Below are 19747 nucleotides of genomic sequence, written 5' to 3' on the forward strand. Positions count from 1 at the left end.
AAATTTCCCAAATGTTTGTGGAAAAAATGTTTTGTCCTGAAGGAAACCAGCCAGAACTTTGGGTATCAATTAAAATTGGCCAGTTTAACACAAGAATAACACTAAACATCACCCAAAGTTTGCAGACAATGTTTTTTGATTGAACTATTCAGGATACATGTCACATTATATGTTGAAGAAAATTTTAAAAATGATTGATCATGGTCTCTTTATTTACATCATACAAAGCATATTATTATATTAGCAGGTGTGCATGGACATCTTAGCTCCCTTGTAAACTGGATGTTTTATGTTTTTGGAGTTTTATTTTTGCAGTACTCTGACTTTTTTTATGTACATGGCATACAGTGTGGTCAGATTTTATTCTGAGGTCAATTCTTGTGTTTTCTTTCATCAAATAGTTTATATGCTTCTCCAACTAAACCAAGCAATAAATTTTACAATGTTCTGTCATTTAAACTTTACGTTTTGAATACACTACTAATGCTATTTGGTTTCTGTCTCAATCCATAGATTACTCCTTGTGTTAAAACCTCTTAAAAGTACAATTTATTTTATTTAATTGCCTTTCCTCCATTTTTCATATTTGAGATCAGGGAAAAACATGGACCGAAATCTCTAAATCTGGCATTTAGCGGGTATAAAATACACAAAAATTCTGCTTATTGGTTTCATGTGGTGAAAATTAAAGTTAATAACAGCATTTATACAAATGGAGGCATAATTATATTAATAAATATTTCACTGTCAGTCTTCAAAATTCCACTTTCTTGAGTTAAGGGAAACAGTTGGAAATCAAACGGGACAAAAAGAGGGGAGAGATGTTTTCACAGAGATAATTGTTTATGACAAATTATATTAAATTTAGTTTAAGATATGTACTGCATATGCTTCTGATTTTATTTTTACAGGGTAAAATACTGCATGCCTTGTTTGGCATAAGAGTGCATTTAGTTCCTTATCAGGAAATATTAAGCTCTTGGGAAATGAAAAATACAGCAAATTTAAAGCTCATCATTGGAACAGTTTACATACTGTAACAAGAATCCATCAGATTTTGGATCTCATCTAATTATGTAAGCTTTCAAAATTGTTTATGTTGGCCCTGTTTAATCTGTAAAATCTCTCCATCATGATGAAAATGAAGTTTTCTGTCAACAAAATTTAATCCCTGTGCCATCAGTCTTGGTCCCATTACTGCCACTGACTAACAAGATCTCAAAGAGAGAAGCTAAAGGGAAAATATAGAAAAATATAGGGATTCTGGAATTTGATGTTATATTAGTCATATATTAAAGCTTGTAAGTGCTCTTTTCCTAGCAAATCATTATTGACCCATCAACAATCTTACTCTTCTGAAGATTTATCATGGCTTTGTGGTCAAATAGTCCAGGTTTCTTCTGACCACAAGACTCATCTAGAGCTATTTGACCTTGTAAAGGTCGGGTACAGATTTCAGTCAGGTTTGTTGGCTTTAGAATAGGGTCTCTTTTTTCGTAAGTTCAGTCCATATTGATATCAAACTTTCTTAATTGTGAACACTGGAGTTCCAATAGCTCCCGATTTATGACTGAGCTTTGGTTTGGTTTCTGGTTTGTTCCTGAACATAGTTTTCAATTTTCTTTCATCTGAGGGTAACAGTTTGGGTCAGTTGGTTAAATCTTCAATACAGTTGGGATCAATGATCAAACAAAAACTGGTTTTGGAATGGAAAAGGGAGGCTAACCATAAGCTTCTGGAAATGGCCTCACCTCAATTTAATTAAACATGTTTTTTGCTTGAAAGCTGTGTCTAACCAGCCAATTTAAATCATACCTACTATTTATAATCGGAGGAGTGGTCAAATATCCACCAAGAATTATATCATAATCATTAGGGCAAAAAAAGAAAAAAACTTTTAGTTTTTCTGCCATTGCTAAGGAACATTTATTTGAATATTAGTGGATGTGCAAGCATACATTAAATTCTGTATGTGTAATTCTGATCCTTGTGGATTGCAGAAAGTTTGTATTAAGTCCAAATTGAGCACTGAAGGGTCCACAATTTGGGTTTCTTCTTATGGATTTGTTCTGTTATTATTTCACATCAGAACATTTCAATTGCATCAACAGAAGACCAAAGTTAATACCATATTGTCCTTGACAGGTGCATGTAAACCTATTGTGTGAGTTTGATCATATTTTTGTATAGACTGAATGAAGATTAGTTTCTCCTTGTTTCTGTTGGTGATTTGGTGTTTCTTTACCGTTAACAAGATATCTTCGAATTAAGAGTCTCCTGGGCTTCAGTCTTTGTACCAAACTACAGCACTCCTTCTGCTCGAAGCTGAAGCTTTGAATAGGCACGCTGCATGTCTAATGCTCTTATACCTTAACTTTCACATAGAGTGCTTAAAGACTGCCAAAATGACATCTGCAACATTTAGCTCCAAAAACAGAGCACAGTCTTACTAGAATCAGATAAGAACCTGGGTCCACAATGACACTGGTTCCTGTTTGTCCTGTGGGAGATTAACTCGCAAGTCATCTGCTGCTGGTAAAGCTATCATGGGACAGGGGAGAAAGGGAACCTCCACAGACAATGTGGCACCTTCTCAGACAATACGGGTCCCCTGAAAAGGGGACAAGAATTGGAGTCCAGATTGTCTGCAGATCATGAGCTATAGAAATTATTAAACTGCGGACATCTGTTAAAGGTACCTCTTGAACTGTCCCTCAAGCACACTAAAAAACAAAAAGGACCATGAAGATCTGAAATTTTTTAAACATGGGTTTAGTTTTGTCTGCAACACAATGAAATTTGGATGTTGTGTCATTTTCCTTCCTAATCTACACCCATTTCCCCCCGATGTGGGTATCATCCCCTGGTATAACTCACAGAATTGCAAAGGTTTGTTGCTGTCACACATCACAATGAGCATTGTTCTAATGGCTGCCTCTGGCTGACACCCCAGGGGAATATTGGATGCAAGACTGATAATCTCAGAAGTAAAATATGCTCAGTTATGAGCTATGTGCATGTGTGATGATTACTAGAGCAAAAAGCGCTTTTTCTATGTCACTAAGACATGTCGTTATGACCCCAAATGTAATTTCATCTATTCTATTTCCTCGCAGCTGAGTGTTTCTTTAATCTGAAATTGGCACCTGTGACCAAATTTCCCTCCTCCCTCTACAGATTAAAGTAAAACCTGGAAACCATTTTGTTTCTCTTTGTTTCCTCTGGAGTCCTCATAATGACAGGAAAGCACTGTGGCCCTTCTGCCTCAGAAAGCAAAGGCACAAGCCTGATGGGAAACTGTAAGTCTGCATTAATGCCTCCTTTTACGGCTCTGATACACAAACACCATGCAGCCATAAATTTTGAGACATGAAGTAGCATGTGGTACTTATCTTTATTTAAACAATATTTAGACATTTTTGTATGTATGAGAAACATAAAAAGCGAGCCCTAGAGTCAAGAAAGCTGTAAATTCCCATGAAGAGATGAATCCCGAAGTACTTCTATTTTACAGTTATAAAAAGTGCAAACATTTTCTATCAGTATGAAATTTGATGTGTCATTAAAACATCACACTCTGATATGTGCCAGCTTTTACAGTTTATGCAAAACACACATACAGTAAGGATCTTGTACTAAAAGTAGTTTATCTGGATTAAAAAGCAAGCAGAAATGTAAGTTTATTTGTCTGGCACTTAAACTTTGCACTGCACTTGAAATGTAAGTGACTACTTTCAGTTTGATTCCAACAGTGGAGTAAAAAAGAAAAATCATATTTTGGTGATACTGGTGGGGATTTATTTCTCCTTATAATTCATTCTCTAATCAAAATATAATTTATTGTTTGTGTCCATCTTGTGTCAATATTTTCACTGCTTAGGCTTCAAGCAGGTATTTCCAACTGTGCTATTTTAATTCATTAACAGTGGTGTTGCAATGTGTCTGGGATCTAACACAGAACTGAGCAGAGAACACAGATGAAAGGAGAATTCAAACAATAAGAATACCTCCAAGTCCAAACGCCACATACTGGTTGTTCCGTTATTTCGCCCTTGCAATTATATGCTTTTGGTTTGACCGTATATTTTTTAAAACCCTGATTAGCTCAAACTATTTGTAATTAAGGTAGGGCACAACCACAATGAGATTATTGGCCATAGGAAACAACCAGGGCGATGAACACATCCCTGAGGAAAGACGATGCTTGACATCCTAACAGTAAACATGTGTCCAAGTCTTGCTGGATTCTGTTAAAAAAATAGAAGCAACGCCCAACAAAGAACTAACTAAGGGATTTAGAAACAAAATTAATTGCAGCAATTATAACAAATGAGGTATAAATGGAGAATAGCAGTATCTTGTACCACATACCAACATTATTACTGACAGCATCCAAACTTTTATTACTTTGGGGTTTTGTATTGTATCAGCGGTTAAATTATCATGGGGTAAATGGGGTTATTTCAAAGTTGCGTTACTAAATAACCAATTAGAACTAGTGTTATGATAGTTCTGTTATGATTTATCTTACATTTTATATAACTGTTAGCTACAGTAAAATAGTAACTATTTATTTTCTTGATTGTATATATAATCAAATAACTGAGATTTAGTTTGTATTTCTAGCATTATTTTTCAATAATAACAGAACAAATGTTACCATTTTTTATGCTGCATTGATTTGTTACATTTTATCTTCATTATATCTGCAGGAACAAAATACTTTGGTCTCATTAGGGTTAAGCAGTTTTCTGCCCACATTTAGAAGCCATTTTGCATTTTTTTCTCTAAAAACAGAGGGGATTCAAAACAGTTTGCCCACAAATGTCCTCCTATGTGCCCAGTGGTTCATTCCACTTATTCAGACAGACAAGTAAAGACCATCTGCTCATTTTTAAAGAACTTCAGTCTAAAAAATTCACTTTTTCCATTGCTGCTTGCCAGAAAATTAGCTGACCATAGCACCACCAAAACACATCTCAAAGAAGGCCAAGCTTGTCTTATTGAAGTCATGTTTGGTGACAGTGGCCATGGCTTTGACTGTGAAAGTGTGAGTAGCCGAACAAAAGGGAAGTGGGATCCCAAAGAACCAGAGAAAAAGCAGTCACAGGAGAGCCCACCGGTCACACAGATGAACAGCTGCTCCCCATTTCGCCCACTGCGATCCATGAAATGGTAAAAACATAATTTACCATGAGTGTGCTACAAGGTACCAACAGTTAAAATCACATTTATAACTGAACTTTGTTTAAATTCTGTCTCTCTATTTTGTCTGTCTCCACCACCCCCCCCAAGCATTAAGAGTTTATAAAAATTATACATTGCTTTTAAAACAATCTCTAGTTCCTTCAAACGAACACAATAAGGGGTCTAATAAACACACATTTAACCATTTACCTTTATCTGGGTTTTTTGTGAATATTCAGGCACAGCTGTCTGTGACTCTGAGAAAGCAACTGATAAAGTCAGGTGCAACAGCTGGACAGAAGCCTTGGCATCTGGACCAAGACAGATAGTAAGGCAGGTCTATCCAAATCACACCATTCACTCACTAAGACCTAGAAACTAGCTTTAGGAGACTGTAAAACTGGCAGTTTGGTGCTTAATGAGGGACAAAATTACCAGATGTGTGGTGCTAAAAAATCAATTATTGCAGAATTGAAGCTACTTTAAATTACTACAATGTCCATAAATCAATTCAGAAGGTGTCCAAGGAATATATTCCAGTCAGGTTGTGGATATTTAACAACAATGATTTAATACATTTGATTACAGGAAATCAAAGGGAATCTTTATGATTAGGCACTGGTCTATTTTTACGTAATTTATTTAACCCAAAATAAAAAAAATAAAAAAAAAAGCCCAATAAGAAAAAACAAAAAAAATTCTAAATCTTACTGCTACTATAAGAAGGGAAATTTTGATGTATGGTTTTCATTTTTGTCTCAATTGGAGTTTAAAGAAAGGGCTTCACAACCAAGACTTTCCAAATGGTTTTGGTTTTGAGGGGGTGTTTCTTTATATGTTAACCTACAATTCTGTGGACAACACCTGTGTTCTTGGCGTTGAGGTCGTTCTGATGTTTCATGGTTTTCAACTTTGGATCACTCCAGAACCAAATAGTTCAGAAGGAAGAAAAAAATCTTGTAAAGAAAATCATTGAGCATCAGCACAGTAGAGAAGTGGCGTTTCAAATGGTAATTAGATTAAAATGTAAACAAAAGTAGCAAAAGCTGGCAAGTTGATCAAGCTTGGTTTGATGTGACTCAGTTTCCTTTTTTGCTGGTTCTGAGTTTGTTTCTTTTCGTCTGTTTTGCTCTGAGTCAACACTCACAACACCTGGAGTTTCCAGAAAAAGAGATCATCTGAAGATGATGTGGCCACATTAAACAGCCAAAAAAAAAAGGAAATACATTTTTCCTTCCACATTGTTTGACTTAGAGAGAATTCATTAGCATACACATCACTGCAGATAATGCACTCCTGGTTTTAGTGGCTCTCTTATTCAAGTTTCCAACATGCAATTAATCACATTTGGAAAATTATTATTCTGAGAAAACACCCCAAGATAAAAAAAGACAAACATCACAGCTATAAAGACTATACACACCACCGGTGTGGAATTGGAGTTATTTTTTTCTTGGCCAAACTAATAGGTCTATCATGGATATATTCAGTACTTGAAGAAATTAGCGAAAGGTCAAATGTGAAGTGTTTGTGGTCAATACAGTATGAATGAGGTAACTTCACACCAAAAACAAAACCAGATGTACAACTTCATTAGACTTTATGTGTATATTTATACATCAGACTTGGGCTTCTGCTGATGTATAACTCCCATATGGTGACCAATTATTGCAGGTGCTGTAACAGATGGCAATCCTGTGTGTTTTGCATTCAGTTTTCCACTTAGGGCTTTTCAAGTGAAATAAAGTGTGAATGACTAATTTAAGTAAATAATTCAGACATCAATTCAATTCCTGAAAACTTTAAGCTAAGCATAAAGAAGTTAATGTAACAAACTAAATACATTTTTTATTTCTCTTAGACCAGCTTAGTGTGGCTTCAATGATTTCCCTGCTGACTTGAACTGAATTTGCCCTTTTTAATTACCAAATTTAATCCTATACTAATCCAATGATACTGCCGGTATAAGCAACACAAGCGTGGCAAGCTGCTTGAAAGACAAAGCTTGCACTTTGTGAAAGAGTTTTGTGTTTGATGTGTCTGGTGTTTCCACCTCCCTGGCTGTCTGCAGTTCAGCCCCTGGCAACAAAACACCCCGGCGCTGGCCTGTTCAGGTGCCAGGCTCACAGAGCAGCTGCCAGGCCAATCCATCGGGCACTAATTCAGCCAACCACAAGAAGCTCGCTCCACCCCTTCTTTTTCCAGGCCCTCGCTGCGACTGAAGCCAGCGCTCATCTGTGTGCACACCCACACATCACACAATGCAGGCTTTAATTATGAGGAACCTGCCAAAACCTGATTGAATCAGACATGTGTAGCTTAGTGGGGTATCCAAAATTAGAACTATACCTTTAAAATGCACTTTTTTAAAGCAATAAGGCCTTTCTTTGTCTTAAAGTCACAAGAGAATTGATTTTTACATCTCAACATCACAAATAATACAGCTTTATCTTTAACCTTGTGCTAACACGTTTCCCATATCAATATGTAGCTTATTTCAGAGTAAGACAACTAAAAACATACATTTTTTGTTAAGTCATAAGTTTGAAATCAGTTTCATTCGACACACCAGGCCTATTTATTGCATAATGTGTAGAATTAAAAATAGGCTAAAATACTTTAAAAGGCAACATATCAAGTCCTGATCTTAAGAATTAAAAAAAAACCGACTTGAACAGATGAAACATCTGTTCTTCAGGAGGACGGCTACGGATATAATTTCTAAGGATTTGAAACTTCAGCAAGACACAGTGAAACTCATTATCCACAAAAATGGAAAGCAGAACAGGAGGAATTACAAAAGGACCTAGAACATCTAAAGCACTGAAGGCCTCATTTACCTCAGTTAAGGTCAGTGTTTATGATTCAACAAAAAAAAGACATCATGGGATCCAGGGAGGAGTAAAAGGGCAAAAAGCACTGACGTCTAAAAGAACAAATAAATCCAGTTTTACATTTACCAAAAACACACCTGGAAGACCAGAAATGCTTACATAATTGATGAAATCATAAATCATGAAGGAGAATGTCAAACAATGAGATTGTGACCTTAAGCTCAAGCGCACTTGGATTATGTAGCAAAACTTTCAGCAAAACACACCAGCAAGTCTAACTCTGGATACCAAAATAAAACAAAGGCAGCTCACAAGTGGCATAGTCAAAACCCAGGTTTAAATGGCCTGACCTTAAACAGGCCATTCATTCACAGAAGTCCCCGTATGTTGCTGCATAAAAACAATCGTATGAAGAACAGTGGTCCACTTTGGATATCTTTTCAAGTTAAATTAAATCCTTTGAGAACTACATTTTGCATTTACTCAAACTAGCTTTGTCTTTTAATATTAATATTTATCGATTTGAATCATTTAATTGCAAAAAATAAAAGCACCTACATCTGAAGAGATCTGTATTCCAGTAAATATTTTCCTTGGGTTTAATCTCTGGTAGCTATTGATATCTGCAACAACTTTAGCTCTTTCATGACTTTATGTTTAATGGAACCAAATTAATTTTATGCCTGAAATACCTGGAAGGCTTAGACTTATAAGAGTTGTTGTTTTGAATCTACATGTCTTACCTAAGGTAGGTTTGGTATAAAAATAAAACTCATTGGTGCAGCATGTAAACTCAGGCAAACTAGATGGTGATATTCCTAAGAAATACGTTCAACACATAAGTTGCATTCTCAGCTGGTCTGTCACCTGTCACTCATCCTGTCTGTACCAACTGAAGGTCACAATATGTCCGAGTCCTTCGGAGAGGCCCCTCCAGGTAGCGGCGCTTCACGCTGGCTGAATAAACATCGCACAGCAGTTCATAAAGATCCAAACTGTGGCCGAGCATCTGGGTATGTTTGAATAAACGTTCGTGAGTTCTTCCTGAGTAAGATTTCCAGAATGCCAAAACACATAAAAAACAAAAAGTTATTGAAGTGGGCTAAAATATTGATGCATGGTTTTGTTTCTTAGCTTTGTTGGAGTTTAGAAACCATCTGGAAAGGTCGATCTTTCCCAAGTTAAATATTAATCCTCCAGTTGAAAATGAACTGAGGAGAGCAAAAGAGGGTCATTTTGTAATGTGAGAAAAGATAGAGGTGAGTTGGTGGAGTAAGCAGGGTTCAACAAAAGGTTTTTATCGGCAGATGGGAGACAGAGTCTACGGACACAGCCCAGCAGCTTCACGAAACCTGATATAAGGTTATATTCCTTCATTCTTAGGAATACAAAGGAATTACATGTGGTTCCATGAATAATGAAACCGGTGTTATTTTGTCAACATTTATGTAGCTTGTTGTAGGAGGTCTAGAACTGCTGAATACAAGCTCTAAGTCTAGTAAGACTAATTGATCAGCAGATCCTGTTGCTGTTCCCAAAGGCAGCTAGATGGAACACATCTCTAAAGCAGGAATCAATGATGGGGATAATTTAAAAGAAATGCACACAAACAATAACAAGATTACCCATGGTCCAGCAGTCCAACAGGACACGTTTCTGCAACTTCAGCAGTACTGAAGAAATGCACCGTGATCTGAGTGCACACTTAGTCAGCGCGACTCGACAGTAAATTTTAATGACATGCTTAGAAGTGAAAAAGAGCTAACAACATGTTTGTTTAACAAGGTGCTATTTAAAGGGAGTGGTTTTCAGTAAGTTATCCTGGTGTTTAATAATTAATGACAGCCTATTAATTATGGAGAAATCTGAGGCCTAACCCCACCGGGGTTGCTCAGGACCATCAACCTGTTGTGTTCCTTTGTAGTTCTATAAAGAAGGACGGAGGGAGGGAGCCAACACCTTTGTTTTGGGTGCTCTTTGGAGGGCGCCACGAGTGCAGGTGATCTGAGATACAGTCTGACATTCATCTGTCATATCGGAATAGTGGTGCAAAAATAAATAAAGACTGTGATGTGTTATGAATCTGCAATGCCTTTGGAAAAAAAATATTTATACCCTTCCAGTTTCTACAAAGTACAGTGAAATTTATAATTTGAGGAAGAAGAGCCCTGGATTTTAAAAAGCTTTAAAGAAAAGAGTAGCACGCATTCATATCCACCCCTTTACTCTGATACCTGTGAATAAAAAATCATTGCAAACAACTGCTTTCAGAAGTCACCAAATCAAAAAAACCAAATGTCAGAGAACAAGCAGCCTCATAATAATCCGGGATAAAGTTGTGAAGTTTAAAGGAAGGTTAGGCTAGGAAAAAATATTCCAAGACAAAACACTGTCCAATTAATTACTTATAAATGGAAAGACTTTTGTCCAATTGAAAACCTACCCCGATGAAGCTGTTCACCCCAACTATCAGAATGTCATGTATGACATTAGGAGGATTATTTTTTTTTTCAGTAGGGACAGATGAAATAGAAGGTTTTGAGTTTGGGGCAATCAAAACAAAAAGTTAAACTTGAAGAGCTACCTTCCAGATGGAAAACAACTAAAGATGAATGATCACAACTACAATGAAAATATTCAGATCAAAGTGCATTCATTTGTCAGAACGGCCCAGTCGAAATGTAAACTTAAATCCATTTGATAATTGGTACAACATTCAGTTGTTGATGTGTAAACCTGGTTGAGATCTCAACCAAAGACTTGGCACTGCAAATGCAGCCAAAAGTGATTGTAGAAGGTATTAACTGGATGTAATGACATCTCACACTGTTTTGTAACACAACAAAATGTGAAAAAGTTCAAGGATTGTAAATGTTTTTACAATGCTCAGAATATGAAAGTGTCATGTTAAAATGCTCATCCTTCTTTTGAAAGACATCTTGAAGGCACAACTCAGTCAAAACAACAACTAGTCACACAGTTAAGCCTCCATATTCAAATGCTAAATCAACACAGCTGGCCATCCTAAAGTTTGTGTTTATGTCTGTACACTACCTTTCCGACTTGAACTTAAAAATAGCTCAGACACATCCTGCTATGATGCTGAAGGTGCAGACATCTTTCCCCTCTGAAGGACATAACACTGTCTGAAGTTTGGGGGTAGGGAGTGCAGAAGAGGGGGGGTTGGTAGTTGGGATGTAGGGAGGGAGGAAATGGTGACTACCGTGTGACAAGCTCACAGTTCCTTCCTCCCAGGCCTGAGAAACAGGAAGTGGAGCACATAAGGCATTATTGTGACGGAGAGGAAATGCAAGGTCCTCTAAAATAAGAGCTGCAATCTGGTGGTCAATGACAGCAGCTTGTCCTCCATGGTTCCATGGAGACCTGTAACCCCCACCACACACACACACGCACACACACACACACACACACACACCTCCTCCCTAACAACTTAACTGTTGACTGACACAGATAAATAAAGCTCCCCTTCTGTTGTTCAGGAAAGTTTCCATGAATGCATCCATGTTTCACAGCTGCTGAATTTTCTAGAACTAAAGAGAATGTTAACTGAATCAGCATTACGATGCGCTTAACTTTTTTAGTCCCCTGCTGGACTAAAACACACAGTCTGAAGAATACCACTGTTTGAAACGTTTTAGGGGAGCATATGGACGGGCTCCACCCTGCATGTGTTTAACAGAAGCTGAGGAGGAGCTGGTTGCTAAGAGAAAGATGCAGGGCTTTAAGATTGGCTGCCTCCCAGTTAATTAAAATCCTACATTATCTGTTTCATGCTTTCAATTTGAAAGCCCTGGAAAGGGCCCAAGCCTCTGCACGCAGCAAGATGTGATTATACAACAGAGCCCCCCATTCACGCTGCAGGATGCAGCAATGCCCTCCTGTTGTGATCATGCCTTTACGGCAATATCGCTGATGACCCAAGAAAAACGGCTATAGAGCGCCTCTGCGAAATCTGCGTGGTATCTCAAAGCATCACACTAATTGGATATGATCAGCTTTTGTAGAATGCAGCAGGAGCTTGCCACCTGTGATCAATTACACAAGTTTACACCAGGAATAAAGCTGCTGGGACTCACTACTCAGATTTGGTCTTTTTTTTATGTGCAATGAGTATTTACAAAAAGAGTCAGCTAGCAATGTTTTTTCTTAGTGAATATATATGTCAATGCAAGCCAAGCTGCAAGTAGTAAAAGACAAATCCTGGCAGTTTAATTTTCTTTCCAAAGGAAATACTTTTATTTCTTTATACATCACAAGAAAGCTGTATTGTATGTCAAACATTTAGAACTTTCATCAGTTCTGAAAATTTTCAGATTAAACGAAAAGTAGTAGAACACAAAACTACGAAACAACAGAAAAACTCTGCATTTAAAGTGAGTCACAAAGCTCAAATAAAACACATTTTGGCTCTAAGCTTCTCAGAAAGGCTTACAAGGTACTTTTGTAAAAGAACGTCTGCTGCCATCTAGTGGTCAGAAAAATTACACAGCATGAACCAACCAGTGTACGTAAAGCTTTGGGTTTTGGTTTTACAGCCCGACTCTTAATTTCTGAAGGACCGAAATGATTGGATTAGTGAGGAGATGGACGGGTAGGGTGGAGAAGGATGTTCTCCCAAATCACAAGTGTTTTTGGGAGATTCGTCATTATTGGAGCCAGGTTTGGTGAGTGTAGAGCTGTTGGCTCCGAGAGCCATCTCCTGCCTTTTCATGCCACCAGCGCCCTCTTCAGGAATCTGAGACTGTGCTTTCTGGAGAAGGAAACCTCTTCCACTTGACAGGAAGCTTGGGACAGATGACTGCTCTTTCCCCAACAGCATCCCCCTTCCCATCACATGCGCTTGCATCTGATTGCTTTCTTTGTCTAATCTTGTGGTAAGGGAAGTATTTTTATCCACTTTTGGTGATGGATGTGGTGCTGGAGTTCCAGCTTCCAAGGAGTCAGGCTGTGTACCGCTGTGGCCATCAGCATCAGGTGTGGTTTGTGACTTAGGATACGGGTTGAAGCGAGCCAGCAGGCCTCGCTCTGTCACAGGGTAACAATTGCAAGCCCATTCCTGCCGCTCACGGCGCATTTCATCCAGCTTCCTGAGCTCTTTAGGCAACTCCAGCACGTTTTCCTGTGAATGCAAACAGGTAAATTTACTTATTAATGTACAAATATGCGTTACTGACACTATGAATAGACAGAAATGAGATTCACCAACAAAAAAACCACCTATACTTTCCGGTTTCTCAGTTTAACACTCCAGTTTAAACAGCAGATCATGATTTATTTCTAGAGTATACCTTTAGACAGATTTTGGACTTTGCCCAAAATCTGCCCAAAACTATATCTATGGATAACAAAGACCTTTATCACATCAAGTAGCAGCTAACTTTATACATTGCTCACTATTGCTTTTTGTGCTGCAATAAGTGTAGAGTCATTTTTTTTTTTCACATCTGTGTCAGTTTTTGGTTCTGAATGACTGACCATAGTGACATGCTCCAGTCCGTCGGGTTTATCGAGGTTACTCTTGAGGTACGAATCCACCAGGATCATGTAGTCGGTCATCAGTGTGTCCAGCAGTACCAGTCTGAGAGGCTTCAGATGGATCACAGATAACGTCATCACCTTCAGGAGCGGTACAGGGCAAGGCCGCTTGTACCACATATCCATTTCTTCCTATTAAATAGATAATAATCCAAACAAATTACTTCTACACAAAATTCTAGTTATTGACTGTTCTGACTTCATTGATCCTCTTGATACAATAAAATGGTAAATCAATTGAACGTCTTACAGAATATATTTGTTTCACATAAAATACCTCCTGCAGCACAACCATATGGTCTGCCGTATCATTATAGCACTTTATAAACATAAAATGCATAACTTAAACTCTAAGCTTCTGAGAACTCAAAATGGGTTACCAACTGGATCGAACCAAGTTCAATTAACAAAAGCCTGAACGGAAAAACAAAAAAAATCGTCTACCAAACTTTGAAGTGGTAAATGCAACAAGACATGTTGGGTGGTTCATTATCTGTTTCTAATACCAGGTTTAATTTTAATAGTACAATATAAGACTAAAATATATTTGCGATGTGGTTTAAATGGTTGCCCTATTGGAGGAGACACTGAATAAAACGAGGAGAATAAACGCTGTACCTTGGTGAGTTTTGACCTCACATGAAGAGATGACAGCCTGGAGGAAGGCACTTTCAGATGCAGACTTACTACCTCTGGGAGAGTGCTGACTCTGTCAGGAAGGAAGCCGCCCGTTTTCGTGTAGAAGCACATGGCATCTGCCACCTTTAGATCAATTGAAATAAAAATGGAAAATCAAACATGAATCAAACATCATCAGAAAGACACACAAGCCAGACAAAACACGGATTACAAAATGAACAGACTTGAAGCAAATACAATTGTTATAATCTTTCAAATTTTCTACAGAGTGATATAATTAAAGTGTTTACTCAAAAAATAAAATTCCCAAACTAATTTACATTAGGATATTAAACAGGATTAGACAATGTAGTAAGAATTTTAAAACTGAAACATACATACTTTACATACATTTCTTACATACTGAAATTTTCTGAGAAACTGACTTGTGAGTTTTCATCAGCTGTGAGGACAATCATTAAAAGTAAATAAAAATTAAACACTTAAAATCTATTCTCTCCTTACACTGAAATACTGATAAAAGTGAACAATACATTAATTTAAAATTTGGTCACATGTACTTACCTGTGTGTCAAATACATTGGTTAGTTTCACCTTGAACTGAGCTGCCAGACTTCCAGCAATGGCTCTACAGTCATGAATGACCTGAAAAGATGTCAAATGAGCAAAGATGGCAGGATACGGTTTGTCTCTGAGTAACTTTGGGTTCTATTGTTCACATAAAACTCACCTTCAGTATGTGTTTAGTTTCGAGGATCATGGAGAGACCATTCTTAAAGGCCAGCGCTCCAAGCAGAAGGATATCAAACAAGTACACCTTGTTTTTAGTGGCAATCTGAAGCAATTGCATTTAAAATATTTGTGAGAAAATGAAAAAAATCTTTTAAAAAACCCCCAAAAGAATTCAGATTTTCTCACCATCAGCCAACATAATCTTCCATTTTTGAAGAGCTCAACTCCTTCACCTCCGACACCAATCACATGCTGCTTCTTGATGTGCATCACCTACACCAACGAGCCTGACACTTAACATTTCTATCGGCACATTGGAAATAACACTTATGACTTACAATCAAGCATGACATTATGACCTGTCTAACAACGTGCTGTTACCCCCGTTATTGAGAAAACAGTCCTAACCTGTCAAGGCACAAACTCCAATAAACTCCCCAAAATTGCATTATTGTATTTTGCCACGAGATGTTAGCAGTTAGTAATTTTATAACATGATACAATCTCAAAAAAGCCGTTTCCCCCTCTAACCGAGTGAGTCGTCTAGCCGTTACAAGTTTGCTCAAATCCTCACACTTGCCCAGTTCAACAGCTTTAACAAACTGCCCTGAGGAAGATGTTCAATTAGTATCTGCTGCCCTCCCCCAGAGCAGGTGCCACAATGAAAATATGCTTATATGAAAATAATGGCTTCACCTTCCAGTGGTCATAATTTTATGTGTTCAGTGTTTTAATACTAAAAAGAAAGTAAGTAAACTTACAGCAGGTCCAAACTTCTCATGGATCTCATCTATGACCACAAAGTTGATGCATTCCGCTTCGTCTTCATCGTCATCTGGAAATGGGGATCCCCTCAAAAGTGACTAAGCTTAGAAAGTTTGCTTGAATGTGGGATTATTTAAATAAAATAAACTCACCTAATGTCATTAACTTTCTGTATGGCTGAAACTTCTCTACATCCAGGTGTTTTTCAGGCACATCCTGAGTAATTTTCCTGGGAAACATTTTTATTTATCCCACCATAAATTGCCACATTACAGATTCCATTTTTTTATAATCTTCAAGTACATTTCAATAAAGTACCACATCTATAAAAAGGGAATTTGAGTTCTTATGCTAATAGAACTCAAATTATAAATTTTCTACAGAAATTGTACATTTTACAAAATATCAGTAAACATCATACAAAAAAAAAGACTAGTGAAAATAATACATTCACCAACTGTACCCATGCTCTTCATTTATGTCTGGGCTCTTTTTGCATAAATTAACTGCTCATGCTGAATGGCATTGAGGTAACCAGTCTGTGGCTGTTGCACAACTTGCTTTTTCCAGACACTTTTCCACAAAAAAGCTTGGGTACAGCATAGCAACCACTTTGTTTTGCAATGAACCTTTGTGCCTTAAACTGCTTGGGGAGGACACTATAGACTGGTTACTGGACAACTATCAAGTTAATGGTCTTCTCCGTATTTGTGTAAGTCATAAAATGCAATTTCTGTAACAATGTTTTTGTTTTTTTTTCGTCTCGTTTAATAGTCCATTTTTAGGTGGTATTTATCGGTTAGCCGCAACTATCGAAATAAACATAAATAAGCAGTCGAAATGAATCGACATATAATTTATAAGTTTCACTTTATGAACGTAAAGAAATAGATAAATGTATTTTTCATTTATTGAGCTGCATCGAGATAGCCTACTCACCTGTCATCGTTTTCTTCGTTGGCGAATTCAACTTGTGATTTAATTACACAAAACAATTAGATGTTTGCCGACAGCAAAATGACAACACTTTCTGACCTTTAGAGTACTCACCGTTCACAATCTCGCGTCCAAAGAAGAGTTTAGTTCCCGGATATTTGCATCCATTACTGCCACTCACTGGAACAAATATAACCTCAAAAAAGTTAAAGTAATGCCATACTCATCGAGTAAATGTGAATTGGTGGGGTCGTAAACAGTAGCTGACCGTCTGCCAAAACCAGCGTCTTGTTTGAGTTGATGCGTAAGACGACGCCAAAGTACGAAGAAGTCTTCAGAGTCAGTTTAACGCGTTTTCCTTTCAGAAATGAAATGAACTGGGCGTCGTCGAGAACCATCTTGAAAGTGCAATTGGGTAATTAGTTGGCCAGAAATGGACAGTTGTTGCTTCCAAAGACCAGCTAGCTCTGCTAACACTCACTTACCAAACGTATGCTAATGGCTTAAGCGCGCAGCGCCGCAGAGGTCAAGTTGCGTTCAAAACGACTCGGAATTCCTAAAACTCATAAAAAACGAGTGGAAAATAAAATTGATTAGTAAATAGTAATAATAGTAATATGACAATTATGGACAATTATTTAGGTATATGTGTTACAGTACTTTGAAGAGCCAGAAGTCAGTCACTTCAACATATAAACAAAGGGTTAAACGTATTTCCACATGTGACAATTCATGTAGAAATAAATAAATAAAAATAACTAAATAAATAAAATCTAGATAACATAATAAAAATAAATAATATTCTAAAAATTAATCTAGTAAATAAATAAATAAAGTGGTAACAATTGTTTCAAAGTGTCAACATTTTAGTAAATAAATAAATAAATAAATAAATAAATAAATAAATAAATAGATAAATAAATATTTGTATCCACCATGAGTTAGATGCATCATTAGTCCCCTAACAGTAACTGTAACGCCCAAGATGTATGATATTTTCATAATAAATATGTCAGAAAAGATCAAGGATGTTTTGAAAATATTTTTTTCTTTTTTTTAGCAGCCTAAAATGATGTATTGAGTGACTAGTTATAATTAACTTTTACAAAGAAACGTGTGTAGGCACCACCACAAGGCTCTAGCCCACATCCTCTTCAGTACAGGCCTGGGTATAAAGACACGGTTTCTTTTTCCTTTTTTTTTTTTTTTTTTTCTATTACATGAACACGACATACATTCCAGCAAAAATTAATGACAATTCTTGCTGAAAGAAGCAAGAGTTTAAACTGTATTTCCTCCACAAGGGGGTGACCTTATCTCAAGCACTGAGCTGCTTGCTGTCAGTCCAAAGTCTCTCTGATTCACTCTATTCAAAACTCATGCAAATTTCAGTTTTACGTTAGAAGGTAGTAAATGTGAAGTAATTGCATGCAGATTTTAACAACGTCCTGTATTTATATGCAAAATATATCTATACACAAAATGCAGAAGATGTAAAACAACACATTATTTCAGAGTGTACAATTACCTCCAGATTACAAAAGGTATATAAACAGGCATTTCACACTGAAAAGCTTGTTACTAAGAGTTTTCTTTCCTGTCAGCCTGAAGGAGAATCAGCTGATTAAACAAATAATAAAACAGAGTATTGTTTCCAGTTCCCTCATGTAATCTTAGGTAATATAGTTCTTCAAGACTTAATATCAGAGAGCGAGAAAACAAACAAAGAAGGAAAAATGAAGTCAGTGGCACTTGGGTGCAGGTTCAAGGTATCACTCAGAACAACTGTGACACAGGGACAAGAGAGAAACATACAATCTCATCAAAAACAGATAGCTGAAAATATGACTTCAACTTTCCAGGGGGAAAAAAATATGAACTCAGGCTGGTGGTCATCTAAAAACAAAACGAATAAAGACTTTGGATGAAAGGATGGTGTTGATGTCCAGATCTGTCATCTTTTTGTCACTGTGCAGTTGTTCTCTTTTGCTTGTCACAAAGATGCAATTATCTCCATTCAAGATGGCATAATAGCATTCAGTGGCATGAAACATATGCAGTTTAAGGCCATGTATTTATACCCTGAAGCCAGCAAGAGACTCAAAAAATTGAGGAAACAAAAGTAAATGTCTAGGTGTTTAAGATAAATGTAACCTTTTTTTATGTGGCTGTTTATATTATTCGGTATAGAAGATAAATAACTCATAAGCTTAATATGGCTATTGAGTATTTTTTTTTATTTTATTGTTTGCCCAAATATCAGTGGAAACCAATAAGCTTAAATGACTGACAAACAGTTATTTTGTTTCTAAAATAAGTTGAATAACATCCCTGAAAAAAAAAAAAATCACAATTCATTTATCTCGAACGTGATAGATGTAGCGCAAGCTACAGCGGAACTTGCAGCTTTTTTTTTATTTTATCTTTAAAGGAAGATCCACCCTTTCCTGACGTTCCAACTGAACAAATATAAAGTTTGGATAAACCAAAGGAGAGATGACATCACACAAATTTTCCAGAATAATGTGTTTATATCTGAACCCTCAGACGTAGGTGGAATTTTGATTTCAAAGGTGGGGCCAACACAACTTGTGGAAAGACAAGTCCCCCAAAAAGCTTTAGATTTTCTTTTTTTTTTACACACCCTTACTTGGTTAAAAACCAAAGAAAACAGCTGGTGTATTTTTAACCATTTTGATTCTCTTTTGCATGCTATGGACTTGGTGGTAGTATATCACCGAAACTAGTTGTATGTGCTTAAATTTAACTTGTTCACCGACAAAATTGGGAATTGGATGTGTTCTCTGCAGTCAGCAAAAAAAAAAAAGCTTTAAGCAAATGAAATAAGAATTTGATTAGGTGAAGTTTGACACAATTACTATGCTTTTGAAATTAAGTGAAAACAGCATTTTATCATGTCTGAGTTTCTTGTTTGCTCTAAGAATTTGGAAAGTTTGTCTTGTGCAGGAAACATATTTTTCTTTGAGGAAGAAGTGTAATAAAACATCCATCCATCCATCCATCCATCCATCCATCCATCCATCCATCCATCCATCCATCCATCCATCCATCCATCCATCCATCCATCCATCCATCCA

General features: G+C 36.9%; 1 protein-coding gene across 2 annotated transcripts; it reads right to left on the minus strand.

Moving 5' to 3' along the window:
* Positions 1 to 12248: 12248 nt before the first annotated feature.
* exd1 (exonuclease 3'-5' domain containing 1) lies at positions 12249 to 17243 on the minus strand. Of its 2 annotated transcripts, XM_007549253.2 has the most exons (11): positions 16918 to 17237; positions 16764 to 16829; positions 16653 to 16683; positions 15866 to 15942; positions 15710 to 15783; positions 15135 to 15221; positions 14947 to 15051; positions 14781 to 14861; positions 14196 to 14339; positions 13518 to 13709; positions 12249 to 13161 (listed from the first exon to the last, which is right to left on the minus strand). In XM_007549253.2, exons 1-11 carry the CDS (start codon positions 17045 to 17047, stop codon positions 12586 to 12588), a joined length of 1563 nt encoding a protein of 520 aa, XP_007549315.1. In that variant the 5' UTR covers positions 17048 to 17237; the 3' UTR covers positions 12249 to 12585. The 2 variants fall into 2 exon arrangements, with proteins under 2 accessions (XP_007549315.1, XP_007549317.1); XM_007549255.2 differs by lacking the exons at positions 14947 to 15051; positions 15135 to 15221 and having other exon boundaries at positions 16918 to 17243.
* Between the last annotated feature and the right edge of the window lie 2504 nt (positions 17244 to 19747).

The sequence above is a fragment of the Poecilia formosa genome, unplaced genomic scaffold (genome assembly GCF_000485575.1).
Source record: "Poecilia formosa unplaced genomic scaffold, Poecilia_formosa-5.1.2 Scaffold30, whole genome shotgun sequence".
In the NCBI taxonomy this organism is placed as follows: domain Eukaryota; kingdom Metazoa; phylum Chordata; class Actinopteri; order Cyprinodontiformes; family Poeciliidae; genus Poecilia; species Poecilia formosa.

Bases quoted from the DNA above. Each gene is read 5' to 3' on its own strand.
- exd1 (XM_007549253.2), bottom strand. From the start codon at position 17,047: ATGGTTCTCGACGACGCCCAGTTCATTTCATTTCTGAAAGGAAAACGC. The intron at 16,684-16,763 runs GTGAGTACTCTA...TTAAATCACAAG, and splicing joins TGGACGCGAGATTGTGAACG to TTGAATTCGCCAACGAAGAA. The intron at 14,862-14,946 runs GTGAGTTTTATG...ACATCTTTTCAG, and splicing joins AAACTAAACACATACTGAAG to GTCATTCATGACTGTAGAGC.